Raw genomic sequence first — 20,826 nt, forward strand, 5'->3', positions numbered from 1 at the left:
ATGAGGTTGCTTCTCAGGGTCTTTGTGCTGCATTGGGTTTGGTTGTAGCTTCACCTATAGAGCTGAGATGATGATAGTCACACAGAGGTAAGGGGATTATGTTGTAGATCAGAGAGACTTATAGATATAAATCAGATTAAGCTAAACAGCCCTGGAGATGGATTCTGGTTATAAAAGTTTATGGCGGTAATCTGCAGCGTCACCAGGTCACTTCGGAGTGATCTACTTTCAAGCAATTAGCTGCTTAGCTTAGATACATATATTAGGGCACCGTAACATTTCCAGTGTTTTCCAGTGCACCCATTGGCTTTACACCGCTAAGCCGCCCGTCTGTGACGCCATGATGCCTCAGTACTGACTCCCGGCATTGTAGAATCATCCAGAATGCCTCATGTATCCTGCAGCTTCTCATCTGGATCATCTGACGCCCGAAAATCCCAATTATCACCAGAGAATTTACTGTGGGATAATAACATCTTGCGCCATTTTTCCCGTTCTTTGTTAAGCATCTCATTACTCTGGTTCCAGTAAATTCTCCCATTGCCAAATGCTATTCTGCTGTGTTATAGGGGATAACATGGCAGTCCCTAAAAACTGAATGGTCAGATATTGCACCCTAAAGTTAATAGAGTGCACCATATGTGCCCGGCCAGCGTGCCATGTATTCTCTATAGGACTGTGGTCAGACCCCCAAGTGATCTGCATGTTCTCCCCTATGTGCCCTGTGACTGTCATCAGTCTGGGTGAGGGAGCTCTGGCACACAGAGTGTATAGTTCGTTTATCCTGTAGGGGATGTCTGGTGGGGCAAACAACCTGCAGCCATACCTTGTAAAAAATTCTGTGGGATTTTTTTAGTGTTCCTTAAAAATAAAGAAGTCCCCGCCCCTGAGGATCCACCTTAGCCAGTGATTGGCTGAGCGGCACTTCCTGCACATCAGTGAAAACTGCCTGCAGTAGAGACTGAGCAGTGACAGAACAGTAGCGGCAGGGAACTAGGCCAATGTATAGGTTTTGTGTTTTTTTTTTTTTTGTTTTGTTTGTTTGTTTATTAGCGCCTGGACAGCCTTTTAAAAAGAATTTTTTTCCATTTGAACCCAATTAGGCCTGATCTACTTGAGCAGGGATAAGCTGCAGTAGTAGATACAAACCATGGAAGACTGAGGGGGGCTGGGGCCCCACATTTATGGAGGATCTGTCACTGTACTGGTTCCCATATGTGACATTTGCCTTAATTATACGAAGCTCCAATGCACAAGGATGTAGTAGAGATACGTGCTGGTACTGGGGTCATACTATGCATTCAGTAGAGAATATAGTGCATATATATATATATATATATATATATATATATATATATATATATGTGTGTGTTTGTGTGTGTGTGTGTATATATATATATATATATATATATAAAATTTCCCCGTCCAGGACACTAGGATTGCTCGTCCACCAGGGGATCATTCTTCTGCAGAATACAGTTTTATCTCTGGGGTTTGGGTCTGTTTGTTTACAGGTGGGACATGAGCCGACAGGATTACTTGACCTGAGCTGGAATTTGGCCAGAGCCGGATTAACATTCCACATGCTGAATGAAATACCATTACAATGCTATTAATGTCCACAAAGAAAGCAGTATTTCCATCGAATGTCTGTGAAATATTTATGAAGGCGATCTGTATGTCCCTCATACTACACAAAGGGGGACGGGAGGCAGGAGGGGGAGGCGAGAGGCAGGAGCGGGCGGAGGGGGAGGCGAGAGGCAGGGGGTGAGTATGAGAGGATGGAGCCGGGGGAGGTGAAAGACAGGAGGGGGAGGCCAGAGGCAGGAGCGGGCAGAGGGGGGAGGCGAGAGGCAGAGGGGTGAGGATGAGAGGATGGAGCGAGTGGAGGGAGGCGAAAGGCAGGAGCGGGTGGAGGAGGAAGAGGCAGGAGCAGGCGGAGGAGGAGGAGGCGGCGAAAGGCAGGAGCGGGTGGAGGAGGAAGAGGCAGGAGCGGGCGGAGAGGGAGGCAAGAGGCACGATCGGGCAGAGGGGGAGTCGAGAGGCAGGAGCGGGCGGAGGGAAAGGCGAGAGGCAGGGGTTGAGGTGAGAAGCAGGAGTTGGCGGAGGGGGGGGTGAGAGGCAGGAGCAGGCGGAGAGGGAGGCAAGAGGCACGATCGGGCAGAGGGGGAGTCGAGAGGCAGGAGCGGGCCCATGGGGGGTAGGCGGCTTTCAAACTATACTTTACAGAAAAGCTCTGACAATTTTTCTTTACAGCCATTTCCTATTCATTATATGGATCCTAGATTCATGGACGTCCGTGTAGTCCTGACAGAACCCAAACTGGTGGATTATATTATGTTAAGGAACAGGAGGGATCTTATTATTGGCACTGACCATGCTGGATGGAGATACCTGACCCTGCCCAGCCTGCAGACACCAGGTTATTGAGCAGGAGGAGCTGGGCACAGTCATGTATGGCCTTGTCCGAAAGTGCCAGGATAACTTGTCATTTATTCATGTAAACCTCTACGCCAGTGTTTCTCAACTCCAGCCCTCAAGACCCACCAACAGGTCATGTTTTGTGGATATCTCATACCCACATACAGCTATAGCAGCTACTGGTGCACTGACTATAATTATATCACCTGTGAAATCCTCAAAACATGACTTGTTGGTGGGTCTTGAGGACTGGAGTTGAGAAACACTGCTCTACGCAGTCTGGGCCAAATAGTCAAGGGGGTGGTCCTACTCAGTGATGAACAACACTGTCTTTATACAATGGTAACTGTTGTTCACTAACCAATAGCACCGCCCACTTGACTACTTGGCCAAGAATGAGCAGAGATTTATATGTATGAATGACTCATTATTCCAAAACTTTGGGGGAGACTTATCAGGTAGTCTTATAGTAAGAATGTTATTTGTTGCCCATAGGAAAGCTGCGCTCCGGTTGCTATGTTAATGAGCTCTGATTGGTTGCTATGCACAGCCTTTCTCTTTTTCTCTGAGGGAATTATCGGACTTGAATTATCGGACAGGAAGATTCTCTTTGTTTCCCACAGCAACCAATCACAGCTCAGCTTTCAGTTCTCATATTGCTCTGGTAAAATGAAAGCTGAGCTGTGATTGGTTGCTGTGGGCAACAAGGCGAATCCTACTGTACAACAGAGCGATGAGTGAGCTCGGCTCTTCCCGTCCTATAACATGGCGCCTGCAGAGCGGACGCCATTATCAATGTGACAGGTGTTGACCCCGTACGCTGTAACTCTCTCCTATACGAGCTCACGTGATGTCGTAGATAGGAGGTCCAAGAACCATAATATGACCGTGATTTGCTCTTTCCTGTTCTCACAATGGTAAATCAATATGGTGAAGCTTAAAGTAACGGGGTCATATGGAAGAACCTCTGTGCAAGTGTTTAAAGTTTTAGTGGCATTTTAAAAAACTTTCGATATGGCATAGAGACAGGGTCTGTATCAGTACAGTCCCGCGAAGATCTGCCTTAGAACATGGGGACATGTAGGACCGCCATACTTGTACACCAGTCTTTATAAATTCCCTCCATAGACTAAATCCATACACCACTAACTTGCTTTCTGCTGTGGCTCCCGGCTCCCTGACGTCTCCCCACTCAGCTGGGAGCCACAGCAGCAAGGCCGGAGCACTGGGCCGCGGCAGGTTTAGGGTGACGGCGTTTTACGTACTCGCAGTAAAATGAAAAATCTGCAAAGGGAACGTAAACCTATTCAAACTGACACTACCGCGAATCGCATCGGATTTCGCAGTGTGAAATCCGATGCGATTCCAGTACGTGTGAACCCACCCTTGAAGTGTTTGCATATAGGTGTAATAAGCCATACATGTTAAGCCCAGGAGGTGGTCGGATTACATCCATTGAGATCAGAAAAGCCGTCTCTAGCACAGAACCATTATGTGCTTGTGATCAGGAGCCTTTACCCTATGGGGGCATGTGACGGTGAGGAAGGGGGGGGATGTGACTGAGGGAGGGGGCATGTGACGGTGAGGGAGGGGGGATGTGACTGAGGAAGGGGGGATGTGACTGAGGGAGGGGGGATGTGACTGAGGAAGGGGGGATGTGACTGAGGGAGGGGGGATGTGACCGTGAGGAAGGGGGCATGTGACTGAGGGAGGGGGGGATGTGACTGAGGAAGGGGGGATGTTACTGAGGGAGGGGGAATGTGACCGTGAGGAAGGGTGATGTGACTGAGGGAGGGGGGGATGTGACGGTGAGGGAGGGGGGGATGTGACGGTGAGGGAGGGGGAGATGTGACGCTGAGGAAGGGGGGATGTGACTGAGGGAGGGGGAATGTGACCGTGAGGAAGGGGGATGTGACTGAGGGAGGGGGGGATGTGACTGAGGGAGGGGGGGATGTGACTGAGGGAGGGGGGATGTGACGGTGAGGGAGGGGGGATGTGACGGTGAGGGAGGGGGGGATGTGACGCTGAGGAAGGGGGGATGTGACGCTGAGGAAGGGGGGATGTGACACTGAGGAAGGGGGGGATGTGACGCTGAGGAAGGGGGGATGTGACGGTGAGGGGGGGGGGGGAATGTGGCAGTGAGGCAGGGGGCTATGTGACAGGGAGGGGGGGCATGTGACCCTGAGGAAGGGGGGATGTGACGTGAGGAAGGGGGGGGATGTATGTGACCCTGAGGAAGGATGACATGTGTCAGTAAGGAACGGGTGTGTATGTGACGGTGAGGAGGGGGTTATGTGGCAGTCAGGAGGAGGGGGCTATGATGGTGTGGAAGGGGCTATGATGGTGAGGAGGGGGTTATGTGACGATGAGGAGGGGGCTATGATGGTGAGGAGGGGGTTATGTGACGATGAGGAGGGGGCTATGATGGTGAGGAGGGGGTTATGTGACGATGAGGAGGGGGCTATGATGGTGAGGAGGGGGTTATGTGACTGTGAGGAGGGGGTTATGTGACGATGAGGAGGGGGCTATGATGGTGAGGAGGGGGCTATGATGGTGAGGAGGTTATGTGACGGTGAGGAGTGGGGTATGATGGTGAGGAGGGGGTTATGTTACTGTGCGGAGGGGGTTATGTGATGCTGAGGAGGGGGTTATGTGACGGTGAGGAGGAGGGGGCTATGATCGTGAGGAGGGGGTTATGTGACGGTGAGGAGGGATTTTCTCTGCATGGCTGATGATTTTCCTGGCTGGTGCCCCCTATATATAGGAGTGTGGAGTTATCAGACATGTGACCCATCATATATATCACATAAGTGCAGAGTTTGCCTAATCTGGGCGCACACGGAGCGGCTGCCTGTTACGGCGATTATAGAGGCATGCTACTTATTGGGGATGGGATGACAAGTCAACGCTTGCTGCAACTTCCAAGACAATGCCCGAGTGTAGCTGGCAGCGTTGTGTGCGCACCCCGGTGTGTCGCTCCTGATTCTCGTTAATATTACAACGCCGGCGCGCAATATAACCTCAGGTGACTCCATTAATGCATTAATAATATTTTTGCCCCTTTTGAGATGTCGAGATAATAACGTGAACCTGTTATTATGGATTTAACCAGCAGAATAACAAGGACTGCAGCTGTTCTGAATGCCAGAAATTCTCAGGTTCCCCCCCAGCCCCGACTCCTAATGACCGGCATGACAATGCTAGGCCTCAGTGTATAAGGACAGCAATGGAGAGAACTCCGCTCACACTAAAAAAAAAAAGTTCAAGAGTTTAATGGTTTGTGAATGAATGAGAGAATCTCATTTTAGTCCTGTAATAAATAAATAAATACATAATAATAATAAATATATATATATATATATAGTAAATCCCTTATTCATGCCCGGGTGATCGCTACATCGTCTGGGCAGCCCGTAGGGGATAGTGGCAGTCTGCTGCCGCCGCTCTTATTCCACGGTGTGATGGCAGCAGATCGCTGCTATCACAGTCGTTTGTTTTTCAACATGTTTGAAACACAATCCACTGCAACGATCAGCCGACATGAACGATTTCAGCTGATCGTTGCCTTCTATTCCACAGGACGTGGAATAGGGCCATTAGGGGCACTGCGTCGCCTATACCATCTCTGTACTGAAGTGTACCGTCTCTACTGGGCGGCTGTACCGTCTCTACTGGGCGGCTGTACCGTCTCTACTGGGCGGCTGTACCATCTCTACTGGGCGGCTGTACCATCTCTACTAGGCGACTATACCATTTCTGTACTGGGCTATACCGCCTCTGTTTTATAGGGTTTCTAAGCTGTAGTCATCTGTCTAGCAGGAAATCTTAAGGAAATGTTGAATTGTCTACAGAAATTAGTTTTGAATCCTTACATTACCTTATACAAGTTGCTAGGGACCCGTTATGTAACGTTAGCTGTGTAGTAATGGCGGCAGCTTGTATGAGGGCGCAGAGCTGTGTTACTACTGTATGGTGCATGGCCTCTAGGAGACAATATGTCTGTGATACATCACGCTGTAAGGCAATAAACCTGCATGCACCTTGGGACACAGCGGTGGCGGTATTGTGGATCTGGTAGCCCCCGGATCAGTGATAGCGTCACCTGCATGGCCCCCGGGGGGTAGGATGCCGGTGTCCCTCCCGTCTCCCCCCTCCTCATCCATATAACACTCACTCCTCTGCCTCCTAACCTCTGTCTCTTTTCTCTCTGGCCAGGGGCCTGACGCTTTTGCTTCTTCTCCTGGAATAATCCGTTTCCTTCCTTATAGCTGTCTTGTCTTGACTGACTTCTGTTTACAGAAATTGTAAACCAATTGAATGCCTTGAGCAACTTACATGAAGATCAAGATGACTCCATAAAGCGAGCGCACATGCCTGCAGCTAAGCCATCCAGTCCTCATGAAGGTCTTTGGTCTTTGCTATTTTTTTCATCCTGTCCATGTCTGCTTTCCCTCATCCTGCTGGCCATGTATGCCGCCATCTTGTGTTATTGTGGCCTTACTCCATTGCTGTCTGTCATCATCTGTAGTAAAACCAGCGAGGTGGAGGACTGGGGGGCGGAGGATGGTATATGTCACTGATATTAGGAGGATATAAAAGATTTGATTACTGAAAGGGATCCTGATACATTGAACATTGTGTACTTATCAGCTGCTGTATGTCCTGCAGGAAGTGGTGTATTCTCTCCAGTCTGACACAGTGCTCTCTGCTGCCACCTCTGTCCATGTCAGGAACTGTCCAGAGCAGGAGAGGTTTTCTATGGGGATTTGCTGCTGCTCTGGACAGATCCTGACATGGACAGAGGTGGCAGCAGAGAGCACAGTGTCAGACTGGAGAGAATACACCACTTCCTGTAGGTCATACAGCAGCTGATAAGTACAGGAAGACTGGAGATTTTTTAATAGATATAAATTACAAATCTGTATAACTTTCTGGCACCAGTTGATTTGAAAGAAAAGGTTTTGGCCAGAGTAAGCCTTTAAATGAAATGGATTTAAAGCTACTACTGTGACTGTGTTACAAAACTTGTGTGAAAACCACTTTCACGACTTCCAGCCACGCTTCACACCTCCATGTGAAAACCGGCTGCCCTCTGACCTACTTCATTACTTGTACGGTTGCTATATCTCTTACACTTTACAGTTTCTACTTTTTATGTGGAAATGTTGGGTTTGCTACATAGATACAGACGCCCATTGAACGCCCCTGTAGTTGCTGCCCTCCGCTATGCCAGCATGACCGCTTTTTTTATAGAAATGTGTCTGTTTTAATTTTGTCTTTATTTTTGCACGTCTGTATACACCCAGTGTGTTGTAGCCGCCATCTTTATTCTTTAGTGGTGTAAATCTTTCCTTATCTGTTCTAGAGCTTATTAACAAGTTAAACTTTCTGGATGAAGAGGAGCAGGATCTGATGAACTCCGGATCAAACCCCTTTGAAAGTTCTGACACGACAGAACTAAATCCCTTTGGAGACCCAGACATGGAAGGTAATAGTGGGGATTGTAACCCCGGAGGAATAGCGATAGAGTTGCTGTCACTTGGGCTGCATATTGGACAATTGGTCTTTGTATGGGTATTTTTACACCTAGAGATAAATTAAAGAGACAGTATCGTCAGAAAATGACTCATTGTATAAATAATGGGGGAGATTTATCAAACATGGTGTAAAGTGAAACTGGCTCAGTCGTCCCCGGCAACCAATCAGATTCCACCTTTCATTTTACAAAGAGTCTGTGAAGAATGAAAGGTGGAATCTGATTGGTTGCTAGGGGCAACTGAGCCAGTTTCACTTTACACCATGTTTAATAAATCTCCCACAATGTTTTTATTTTAAACATATTTTTAAAGAATTTTTGGTGACATTTTTGCTAATTTTTTAAATTTTTCTATCTATATTACAAAATAATCCTGATATCCTGCAGTTCTCATTCTCACCACTGGGGCTAAAACTAAGCTGAGACTTCCTGTTGTGTCTGTGGGGATAAGAGGAGGCTGCTGTAAAGTGATCTGTACAGCATTGCAGCGTCATGTGACACCAGTAGATAGAGGAGACAATAGCAGCTCCCTGTGGAATGACCTCATCACAGGTCACAGAGCGCGCTCAGTAATGTCTCACATTCATCTCAAGGGGATATAGTCTGTCTATTGTCATCTTTGTCCATGAGTCTGGCTGTAAAGTATGTCACTAAATGCTGTTAAGAACAGCCCAGGCAATATTGCCGCCCCCATAACTATGTACAAAACGTGGTATAAATAAAATCACAGTCATAAAATAGAAACAGATTAGAATAAAAGAACAAGTTTTAGTATCTGACTCTAATCATTACAGAAAATGTAGGTGACACCTTCCCTTTAAACGATTGCTGAGCAAACGACAAACAAGAAATTTTCCTTTAAAATGATAGGTGTTTAGACGAAAAGATAAATCCCTAAGAAAAGCGCTTTGTGTAACTGGATTTAAAGGAGCAGTGCACTTTTTTTATTTCCTCCTCTGCTGCAGGCTGATATATGTACACTTATCATTGGCGATTGGTTCCAACGGAGTGGTTTCATTACGGTGGTACGACTCTGTTCGGGTCCCGCTGGCGGTGATGTCACAGCTCTTCTTACCCCTCTTCTTTACCCATTGATTTTGAAAAACCGCCAGCTAACCCGTAGCTAATGAGCAGAGGTCACATGGTCCTCTCCTAGCCCCCTGGCTAACAGTTGATGTTGCTGGCTAGTTGGACCTTAAAGGGGGAGGGCTTTTTTCACTATGATCGGGGAGGGGGTGGATGTAAGCAATAATGTCCAGTTACCTCCCTGGTTCCAGTGCTGGGTCACGCATCTCACTGCTCCGGTCTTTGGTCCCCGGCAGCTTCCTGGTCTATGAAGGGGCTTGAGATGGGACTTTCCAAGCCCACTCTGCCATTCAGCGGCTGTAGCAGATTACCACCTCTGCCACTGAATTGCTGAGTGGGCTTAAAGTGTCACATTTCAAGCAACATCGGGGACCCAAGACCGGAGCAGCGTTTTGCGAGACCCAGCGCTGGGACCAGGGAGGTAAGTGAACATCATTGCTTTCATCCACCCCCTCCCCGGCCATGGTTAAAAAAAGCCCTCCTGTCCGGAGTACCCCTTTAAATGTAGAATAATATGACATTTGGGATGAAACTGGATTTTTTTACTGAGTGTCTTGTCTAGCTGTTGCAGAACCACAGCTCCCATCATGCCTTTTGGCTGTCGGAATGCTGGACGTTGTACTGTACGGCCATAGCTTTGGAACAATATATGTGACTGTATTTTTCTTTCTAGACACAACTGTAGAGAAATCACCTTTAAAAGTGGAGGAGCCTTTTGATGATTATAACCCCTTTAAGGACCCAGAGCCCGAGACTTACCGAAACCCGTTTGATGAGCCGGATCCGGGGCCCGACCTGGCTATTGAACTTCATAAAGAATCCCCACCGCAGCCAGCAAAGAGGAAGAATGCCAGACCTGTGGATATGACCAAATACCTCTACGCTAACAAAGCCCGGCAGGAAGAGGATGAGCTCGATGAGTGAGTGGAATCTATACACCTTTTATAGGAACCCATGAATTTAAGCTTTCACTATATAAGCAGAACTTTTCCTTAAAACAACACGGCAAGCCTAGATAGTGTGTCTGACAATAAAACGTTTGATAGCAGGGGGGGAAACGCAGACGTTAAGCCACCTGACAGGCACAGGTCTTCTTGAAATGTTGCTGTACACATTGGAAAGATGCCACAATTCAATAAACCAACAAGAGACACTTCAATTCACAAAAACAGAGTGCTTTGTACCCCCTATGTTAACACGACACCTACACATAACATGACGCAGGGTAAGCTTGGCATAGATAGAAGAGAGTTATCTACAACAGTTCTTACCCATAGATAACCGTGCAGAATGAATATCATACCTAAGAGGAGACTGCTGGGATGTGACCCTTGGAGGGGTTATCCGATCAGGTAACTACATGTTCTATTATCCCCCCTCCTGGAGACTAATAATCCATACTTGTTACCTTAAATCTCCTCCCCAAGTTCTGAGTCTGCTGCCTTCTACTCAAGACACAGAAAACTGCGTGCTAGCTGTTCTCTCTGTCCTGCTTTAATATCCCTCTTCCCTTCGGGGATACTGATGTTAACACCGCCACTGTCTGTCTGTTTGTGCACTCTGTAATGCTGGGAGCGCTAATCACAGTGAGGTCAGAAACTTGAATGCAGAGACAGCTGACCGGCATCACAGAACGCAGAGACAGCTGGCCGTACAGTTTTTTGTGTCTTGAGCAGAAGGCAGCAGACTCAGAACTGGAGAAGGGGACTTATAAGGTAATAAGAAGTTTGGAGCAGATTGTTAGTCTCCAGAAGGGAAGATGATTCGACATGTATTTTACTTGAAGGGGAATTTCACCCAAAAAATGTGGGTTTTCTCGATAAACAACCCCCCTTGAAAACCATGAGGAACTGATATGAAAGTATATTGGACAATAACTTTTCTGTTTTCTGCTACAAAAACCTTTTATTTGCTGAAACTGTAATGCCCCTTTCAACAAATCCCATCAGTTTCCTTAGTTATTGTGCAGGCACTAAGCAGCGATTCACTATAGGGCACGACCATGACGGGATGGCAGGGAATCCGCTCCCTTCCTTGTAATTTGCATCACGGAGGCTTATGAAGCTTGTGGAGCCAATTCTGGGACCTAGAACAATAAGTCCTTTTTTATTTGCTATTGTAAGAGGCTGCTGGTTGCCGTATAGCGGCCGATGCTCTTTAATTATCCGGGATTTTACACAGTAACAGTTGATTTTAGTATTAATATAAAATACAGGGTGTGCGACGCTTCACGTTAATGATATCATTCAGCTACATAATTGCGGGTAAATTTTTTAATCTGTCACTTTATGTGAGAATTTATGTTGCAGTAATTATAGTGTTAAAAAAACAATTAAATGTCCGCGCTGTTAATGGGTACAGGTTGGTGTCTCATGCCCGTCTCTAGGCCCCGACACCAATGTATGAGGCGTCAAGTGGAATAGTCTAATACAGCTGTATTTCTATCTACCCTGCTTCCCTATAGATAAGACCTAGTGGAGGTTTTGCTGAATTGCTAAATATAAGGCCTTCCCCGAAAGTAAGACCAAGCAAAGTGTTTGTTCGGAGGCATGTCTGCCAAACAGAACACCAGGGCATGCAGCTGCGACTCCTTTGAGCCCGCCGCCGTTGTCCCCTACCTTCACCGGTAGCAAAACGGTACCTCCGTTGCAAAGCAGCTGCATGCAGGACATGAAGACCGTCACCTGCCGCCAACTCCGATGTTCCGTTCTGCGGCCGTCACTTGTACATTTGCAGGCAAGGCATCAATAGGCCTGCCGCCATCCCCACTGTCCCCTACCGCCAGATGTAGACCTGAAATCAATCTGCCATCATCCTAACACCTGCTGCCATACCATACGCTCTGTCCCTGCTGTGCTGTACAATTGTGTTGTGGTGACCTCCCCTGGTGGCCAGAAGCCGCCATACCATACGCTGTCCCTGCTGTGCTGTACAATTGTGTTGTGGTGACCTCCCCTGGTGGCCGGAAGCCGCCATACCGTAATGTACACAACAATATTATTTTATACCATTTTTCAGCATGTACAACATTTGGGTTTACATCACGTCTTGTGCCTCCAAAACAGAAATAAAAATCAGTCTCCGACATAGCTGACTAATGCTCCGGCCATTGAAGTGAACGGGGCCTGTTCAGATCCCAGCACAGATATGTTGGCAGCTGATTTTCATACTTGTCTCCGTGCATCATGGGCCTGAAGCATAATGTGACCTGACCTTCCCCATCCCCCCCCCCCCCCCAATCCTGGCTGTGTATTCTCTGCTTCTTATCCTGTTACCACCACCACCACTCCAAAAAATAAAAAAATTAGAATGTTGTATGGAAATGTATCGAAAAAAGAAAATCTCCGGCAGGATTACAATGTCACTTCTGTAATAACGCTGGAGGCAGAGAACAAAGACTCAAGTCATTGAAGGTAGCTGATAAGAACGCCACACCTCCTCACCCCTCCTGCACATTGCACAGGTCATTGAGCATGCCCACAACACTGTCCCAGAGAAGGCAATAGGCCACTCTTCTGATGAGTTTTTCTCCCTTTAATGCTAATTTCTGGAACATAACTTAACACTTGACACTTTGTTATCCTGGTCCTACGGCCGCCATCTTTATACCCCCGCTTTATCATGGGCCCATTGTCCACTTTGTGTGATGATATTCTCAATACTAATATATTGTAGTCTGCGACTTATTGAGATTTGATTATGTAAAACTGAAGTGGTCTCGTTCCCTTTGTGAGAGTCCTTACGTCTGAGTAAGATGTTCATCGCTGGTTTGACTCTTAAACTAACTCGATTTGCGACACCTCAGAACTGGCTGCGGCCCTGCCGAAATCCAATACTCTTCACATACTCCTGATTGCATTAAGGTTTTAGTGGGAAGGCACAGGTTGTGGAGGGGTGAAAAAAATAATACATTTGATGGATTACAACCTCTCAGTCAGGAAAATTTCTATTCCCCATTTCCAAATTGCTCCATTTGTTATTTGTCCGGTGATTTTTTTTCCCATTAGCCATATTAGCCTCTGTGCTCTCGGCTTTTCAGTCTAATGCAAATAGGCTTTTTAATTTACTGACGGGAAAGCAGGTCGCAGCCTTAATGTCTCACAATTAGATTTGCCGCAGCCTTAATAATAAGATGCCGGCTCCCGTATTATATCGAGCCTTTCTAGAAGCGTGCCGCACGCTTGTGTTCATTTACAAGTGATTATGTCATAAATAGGTTTCTATCTTAGGATTATTATTGGTGTATATTGTATAGTTTATAGCGGGATGAGGAGGAGTATCTGCCTGACATTATATATAGACAGGCCCGATGTAAGTGGGAAAGCCTTAAAGGGAAGGTGTCATCAGAAAATTACTACTTGTATAAATAATGTTTTTATGGTTAACGGATCCTTAAAGAATTTTTTGTGAAATTTTTTTCTAATTTTCTATTTTTCTATCGATATTCTAAAAGAATCCTGATATCTTGCAGTTCACTCTCACCACTGGGGCTAAAACTAAGCTAAAACTTCCTGTTGTGTCTGTGGTGATAAGAGGAGGCTGCAGTAAAGTGATCTGTGCAGCATTGCAGCGTCATGTGACACCAGTAGATAGAGGAGACAATAGCAGCTCCCTGTGGAATGACCTCTTCACAGGTCTCAGAGCGCGCTTAGTATTGTTTACCAATAATCTCAAGGGGACAGAGTCTGTGTATTGTTGTCTATGTCCATGAGTCTTGCTGTAAATCATATCACAAAGTGCTGTTAAAAGCTGCTCAGGCAAAATGGACGCCCCCATAACAATGTAGAAAAATGACGTTTAAAAAATTGTCAGAAAATTTAAAGTTTTAGTACCTGATGCTAATCAGTAAAAGAAAATGTAGGTGACACATTCCCTTTAATAGAGAAGTACTGAGGCGATGTCGTGCTGTAGTGTGATGCCGAGCTGCAGGTTGTTGGTATCTTGCGACTTGTTGCATATCAAATCTGAACCTTTAATTCTTACAATAAGTTCTCTATTAAGTGTGCAAAATGTATATAACATCTGGCTACATGTACAAGGGCACCTTGTATGCTACAAAAATCTTCAGAAGGAGCAAAATGCCATCTACAAAAATACAAACCAATGATGGACACTTACATTCGCCTTCATGCAACTTTCACATACTTTATTGCTAAGAGGAAGGGATAGAAGTGATCAGCTGAGCAGTGTGCCATCGTTGGTTATCGGCAGGCCTCTGATCAGCTGTAGGGGGGGATGGCAGGCCTCTGATCAGCTGTAGGGAGGATGGCAGGCCTCTGATCAGCTGTAGGGGGGGATGGCAGGCCTCTGATCAGCTGTAGGGGAGGATGGCAGGCCTCTGATCAGATGTAGGGGAGGATGGCAGGCCTCTGATCAGCTGCAGGGGGGATGGCAGGCCTCTGATCAGCTGTAAGGGAGGATGGCAGGCCTCTGATCAGCTGTAGGGGAGGATGGCAGGCCTCTGATCAGCTGTAGGGGGGATGGCAGGCCTCTGATCAGCTGTAAGGGAGGATGGCAGGCCTCTGATCAGATGTAGGGGAGGATGGCAGGCCTCTGATCAGCTGTAGGGGAGGATGGCAGGCCTCTGATCAGCTGTAGGGGGGATGGCAGGCCTCTGATCAGCTGTAGGGGGGATGGCAGGCCTCTGATCAGCTGCAGGGGGGATGGCAGGCCTCTGATCAGCTGTAGGGGGGATGGCAGGCCTCTGATCAGCTGCAGGGGGGATGGCAGGCCTCTGATCAGCTGTAAGGGAGGATGGCAGGCCTCTGATCAGCTGTAGGGGGGGGATGGCAGGCCTCTGATCAGCTGTAGGGGGGATGGCAGGCCTCTGATCAGCTGTAGGGGGGGATGTCAGGCCTCTGATCAGCTGTAAGGGAGGATGGCAGGCCTCTGATCAGATGTAGGGGAGGATGGCAGGCCTCTGATCAGCTGCAGGGGGGATGGCAGGCCTCTGATCAGCTGTAGGGGGGATGGCAGGCCTCTGATCAGCTGTAGGGGGGATGGCAGGCCTCTGATCAGCTGTAAGGGAGGATGGCAGGCCTCTGATCAGCTGTAGGGGAGGATGGCAGGCCTCTGATCAGCTGTAGGGGAGGATGGCAGGCCTCTGATCAGCTGTAGGGGGGATGGCAGGCCTCTGATCAGCTGTAAGGGAGGATGGCAGGCCTCTGATCAGCTGCAGGGGGGGATGGCAGGCCTCTGATCAGCTGCAGGGGGGATGGCAGGCCTCTGATCAGCTGTAGGGGGGATAGCGAGCCTCTGATCAGCTGTAGGGGGGGATGGCGGGCCTCTGATCAGCTGTAGGGGGGGATGGCGGGCCTCTGATCAGCTGTAGGGGAGGATGGCAGGCCTCTGATCAGCTGTAAGGGAGGATGGCAGGCCTCTGATCAGCTGCAGGGGGGGATGGCAGGCCTCTGATCAGCTGTAGGGGGGATGGCAGGCCTCTGATCAGCTGTAGGGGGGATGGCAGGCCTCTGATCAGCTGTAGGGGAGGATGGCAGGCCTCTGATCAGCTGTAAGGGAGGATGGCAGGCCTCTGATCAGCTGTAGGGGGGGATGGCAGGCCTCTGATCAGCTGTAGGGGAGGATGGCAGGCCTCTGATCAGCTGTAAGGGAGGATGGCAGGCCTCTGATCAGCTGTAAGGGAGGATGGCAGGCCTCTGATCAGATGTAGGGGGGGATGGCAGGCCTCTGATCAGCTGTAGGGGAGGATGGCAGGCCTCTGATCAGCTGTAGGGGGGGGGGATGGCAGGCCTCTGATCAGCTGTAGGGGGGGGATGGCAGGCCTCTGATCAGCTGTAGGGGGGGATGGCAGGCCTCTGATCAGCTGTAGGGGGGATGGCAGGCCTCTGATCAGCTGCAGGGGGAGATGGCAGGCCTCTGATCAGCTGTAGGGGAGGATGGCAGGCCTCTGATCAGCTGTAGGGGAGGATGGCAGGCCTCTGATCAGCTGTAGGGAGGATGGCAGGCCTCTGATCAGCTGTAGGGGAGGATGGCAGGCCTCTGATCAGCTGTAGGGGAGGATGGCAGGCCTCTGATCAGCTGTAGGGGGGGGGATGGCAGGCCTCTGATCAGCTGTAGGGGGGGGGATGGCAGGCCTCTGATCAGCTGTAGGGGGGGATGGCAGGCCTCTGATCAGCTGTAGGGGGGATGGCAGGCCTCTGATCAGCTGTAGGGGAGGATGGCAGGCCTCTGATCAGCTGTAGGGGGGGATGGCAGGCCTCTGATCAGCTGTAGGGGGGATGGCAGGCCTCTGATCAGCTGTAGGGGGGATGGCAGGCCTCTGATCAGCTGTGGGGGGGATAGCGAGCCTCTGATCAGCTGTAGGGGGGGATGGCAGGCCTCTGATCAGCTGCAGGGGGAGATGGCAGGCCTCTGGTCAGCTGTAGGGGGGGGGATGGCAGGCCTCTGATCAGCTGTGTGTGTGTCGGGGGGGCGGGCGGTCTTAGTGATTTGCCTAGAAACCAGCAGACGCACTAAAACAAACACTCATCACCTTATAACTCATAAGGTGTTTCTTATTCTCACAGTTATTCACCATGAATCCTTTTTAATTAAATCCCATGTGAAGCCTATAAAATAGATATTATATGGGATAGAAGAGAAAATAGAAAATAGTCATAAATGGCCTAATCTGATAATTGGGCTGGGAAAACAACAAGCATGTAAGCAAGCGAAGGCAGATGTTACACCAGAGCCACGTACAATGGGAGAGACCTGTGCAGCCTAACCGCACGCTCTACCTACAGATCATCAGCTTATGGCTGACCCAAAATGTGGGCAATGCCCCCTGTATGGTGAATGCTCTTTGTATGATGCATGCCCCCATGTGGTGAATGCCCTCTATGTGGTTAATGCTCTCTATGTGGTATATGCTCTACTGTATAGTGAATGCCCTCTATGTGATGAATTCCCCCTATATGGTAAATGCTCTGTATATGGTGAGTGCCCCCTATATGGTGAGTGCCCCCTATATGGTGAGTGCCCCCTATATGTTGAATGGTCTGTATATGGTGAGTGCCCCTTATATGGTCAATGCTCTATATATGGTGAGTGCCCCCTATATGGTGAATGGTCTGTATATGGTGAGTGCCCCCTGTATGGTGAGTGCCCCCTATATGGTGAATGCTCTGTATATGGTGAGTGCCCCCTGTATGGTGAGTGCCCCCTATATGGTGAATGCTCTGTATATGGTGAGTGCCCCCTATATGGTGAATGCTCTGTATGTGGTTAGTTCCCCATATATGGTGAATGCTCTGTATATGGTAAATGGTCTGTACATGGTGAATGCTCTATATATGGTGAGTGCCCCCTATATGGTGAATGCTCTATATATGGTGAGTGCCCCCTATATGGTGAATGCTCTATATATGGTGAGTGCCCCCTATATGGTAAATGGTCTGTATATGGTGAGTGCCCCCTATATGGTGAATGCTCTATATATGGTGAGTGCCCCCTATATGGTGAATGCTCGCTATGTGGTTAATGCTCTACTATATAGTAAATGCCCTCTATGTGATGAATTCCCCCTATATGGTAAATGGTCTGTATATGGTGAGTGCCCCCTATATGGTGAATGCTCTGTATATGGTGAGTGCCCCCTATATGGTAAATGGTCTGTATATGGTGAGTGCCCCCTATATGGTGAATGGTCTGTATATGGTGAGTGCCCCATATATGGTGAATGGTCTGTATATGGTGAGTGCCCCATATATGGTGAATGGTCTGTATATGGTGAGTGCCCCCTATATGGTGAATGGTCTGTATATGGTGAGTGCCCCCTATATGGTGAATGGTCTGTATATGGTGAATGCCCCTTATATGGTGAATTCTCTGTACAGTAATACCTCGGTTTTCGAACGCTTTGGAACTCTAACTGCTTGGTATTCGAACGAAAATTTACCCAGAAGTAGTGTTTGGAATTTTAACTTTGCTCGGTTTTCGAATGTTTTTGCGAGCGTGGATGGTGGGTTGTACCTGGCGAGTTAAGCAGTGGTCGGGCTTCACATACAGTACAGTGCTGTATAAGACTGCTGGAGTGCATATACAGTGCAGTAGTAGTACAGGCAGTGCACCACCATCTCCCATACATTACAGTGCTTGGATGGGGCGGACGCTATACAGTAAAGGATGGGTGAGGAGTTGGTGACTACTGGACTATAATTGCTGGTTCTGATGAACATTTCTTATGTTTAATGTCCTGTACAGTATATAGTGCTGTGCTGTACTGTACTGTAGTGATTATACGGAGCACTTATCAGTGTAATAAATGAGTATTGTAGGCAATTATTGGTGGCTGCTGGAACCAATTAATCACATTTACATTATTTCCTACACTGCTCGGTTTTCAAACTGCTCGGTTCTCAAACTGCCTTCCGGAACCAATTAAGTTCGAGAACCGAGGTACCACTGTATATGGTGAGTGGCCCCTGTATGGTGAATGCTCTATATATGGTGAGTACCCCCTATATAGTGAATGCTCTATATATGGTGAGTGCCCCCTATATGGTAAATGGTCTTTATATGGTGAGTGCCCCCTATATGGTGAATGCTCTATATATGGTGAGTGCCCCCTATATGGTAAATGGTCTTTATATGGTGAGTGCCCCCTATATGGTGAATGGTCTGTATATGGTGAATGCCCCTTATATGGTCAATGCTCTATATATGGTGAGTGCCCCCTATATGGTGAGTGCTCTGTATATGGTGAGTGCCCCCTATATGCTGAATGCTCTTTATATGGTGAGTGCCCCCTATATGGTGAATGCTCTGTATGTGGTTAGTTCCCCATATATGGTGAATGGTCTGTATATGGTGAGTGCCCCCTATATGGTGAGTGCTCTGTATATGGTGAGTGCCCCCTATATGGTGAGTGCTCTGTATATGGTGAGTGCCCCCTATATGGTGAATGCTCTCTATCTATGTCTCTTTGTATCTTGTTTTAGCTGAGAAGCCACTGGCAGAATTATTAGTGTAAAGGTCTATTATTAATATTCGTCTCTTTGTGTTTTCAGTTTTTGTTGTCTTTTGTTGTTCTCTGCAGTTTTTATGGGTTGTTGGTGTTTGTGGATTATGTAGAATCCTGCGCCTGTGCCCTTCTCTCTCTCCTTGAGCGTCTACTCGCTGACCTACAGTGACAGATAGCAGTAGTCCTGACTCTCAGCCAAGTTCTATTCTAGGTGGATAAGAGGGATGGAGGGCACAGGAGCCCAGACTACTATCTTTTCACGCTTCCCTGCTCCTCATTCTGAAACATATTGTAGAATTTAACCAGAAGACAGAAGAGATGCATAAAACGCACACATGCATTTAATATTGATAACAATGGCCAATATTTATCTGTCTGTCTCCAGCAACCAATCAGAGCTCAGCTTACATATCTCAACTAGCTCTGGTAAAATGAAAGCTGAGCTCTGATTGGTTGGTGTGGGCCCTGCAGCCCTGTAATTTATAGGGCAGTCAGTCAGTTTACATTAGTGGATCCTCTTTAGCTTCCAGGTTTTCTCAGGCTCTGTCCTTCTGCACATGGCAGTAGCTAATCCCCCACCTCACCTCCTGTGTTTTGTCCTGGGTCTCTGTTACTAGAGACAGATTTCCCCTAACAACAGGTAGTGAACAGCAGACTTCAAAGAAGGGAGACTTGTAGTTTTTAGTGAATTTCTCTGCTAGGCTTATCACATAGGCTTCTCTTCCCTCTTGTCAATGAACAAGGATAGTTAATAGAATCTCCTCCATCTATTGGCTCAGGATGTGGGTGCATGATTGCTAAACCAGAATCCTTCTATATCAACAGAAAAGTCCTTGAAAAACACTGGCTACTACTCATACCTTGGAATAGCAAGAAAGTCGTCCTCTGTTAGATTTCACTCCCTTCTCCTGGTGGTTCTCAGTAAACCATAGATCATACACATAAAACATTCTGCATCCAGCAAGAATAATGTTCTCGGCACTCACCGGTGGATAAAACGTCAATTATTATTTACATCAAAAAGGCTGAGAAGGCCAGGAGGAAGCGCATAATATAGCCTGAAACGGTCAATGCCCACTGTCCGCGTCGGTTTCTGGTTCAGCCCTTTTGGTGTAAATAATAAAGTTTGTCGTTTTATCCAACGGTGAGTGCCGAGAACATTCCTCTTTCCAGATGCAGAATCATTCAATGCACCCACAAATGTAAGATAAAGGCAGCTAACTCTGAGATGATCAGTGATGCGGTGGACCAGTTCTATAGACGATGCACCCGAGAATATCAGACAGTGTCATCCAGTAAGTGGCCAAAAAACAAAGAACACAAGTTGTTCTCTGTAATTCCTGTCTATATAAACCTCACCCTCTCATCCTCATTCAGTGTCTCATAAAAGGTGTGCCGCCTGTACCAAAAAGCCATATTGGAATTGGGCACTGAGGGGGAAGACAGACTCTGAACACACACAGGTTTCTGTTACATTAAATATCCATTGGTGGAAATGTGAACGCTTCCTTTAAAGAGGGAGTTCACCCAAATAAACTTCTTTTAAAATCAACTGGTTTCAGAAAGTGCCACAGATTTGTATTTTACTTTTATTAAAAAAAAAAAAATCTCCAGTCTTCCAGTACTTGTAAGTTGCTGTATGTTCTGCAGGAGGTGGTGTATTCTCTCCAGTCTGACACAGTGCTCTCTGCTGCCACCTCTGTCCATGTCATGAACTGTCCAGAGCAGCAGCAAATCCCCATAGAAAACCTCTCCTGCTCTCCAGACTGGAGAGAATACACCACTTCCTGCAGGACATACAGCAGCTGACAGGTACTGG

General features: G+C 47.6%; 1 protein-coding gene across 6 annotated transcripts in view; it reads left to right on the forward strand.

The window, feature by feature from the left end:
• EHBP1 (EH domain binding protein 1) overlaps positions 1-20,826 on the forward strand; it is a 253,241-nt gene that overhangs the window by 67,689 nt on the left and 164,726 nt on the right. For 4 of the 6 annotated variants that reach the window (XM_069955487.1, XM_069955486.1, XM_069955488.1 and 1 more), the window contains exons 8-9: positions 7,787-7,909; positions 9,717-9,963. In XM_069955487.1, the coding sequence (XP_069811588.1) occupies positions 7,787-7,909; positions 9,717-9,963 (370 nt within the window). Of the gene's footprint in view, positions 1-3,135; positions 3,339-6,720; positions 6,826-7,786; positions 7,910-9,716; positions 9,964-20,826 lie in introns of those variants that run through there. The other 2 variants (XM_069955491.1, XM_069955490.1) reach the window with 2 other exon arrangements.

Source organism: Dendropsophus ebraccatus, chromosome 15 (genome assembly GCF_027789765.1).
Source record: "Dendropsophus ebraccatus isolate aDenEbr1 chromosome 15, aDenEbr1.pat, whole genome shotgun sequence".
In the NCBI taxonomy this organism is placed as follows: Eukaryota; Metazoa; Chordata; class Amphibia; order Anura; family Hylidae; genus Dendropsophus; species Dendropsophus ebraccatus.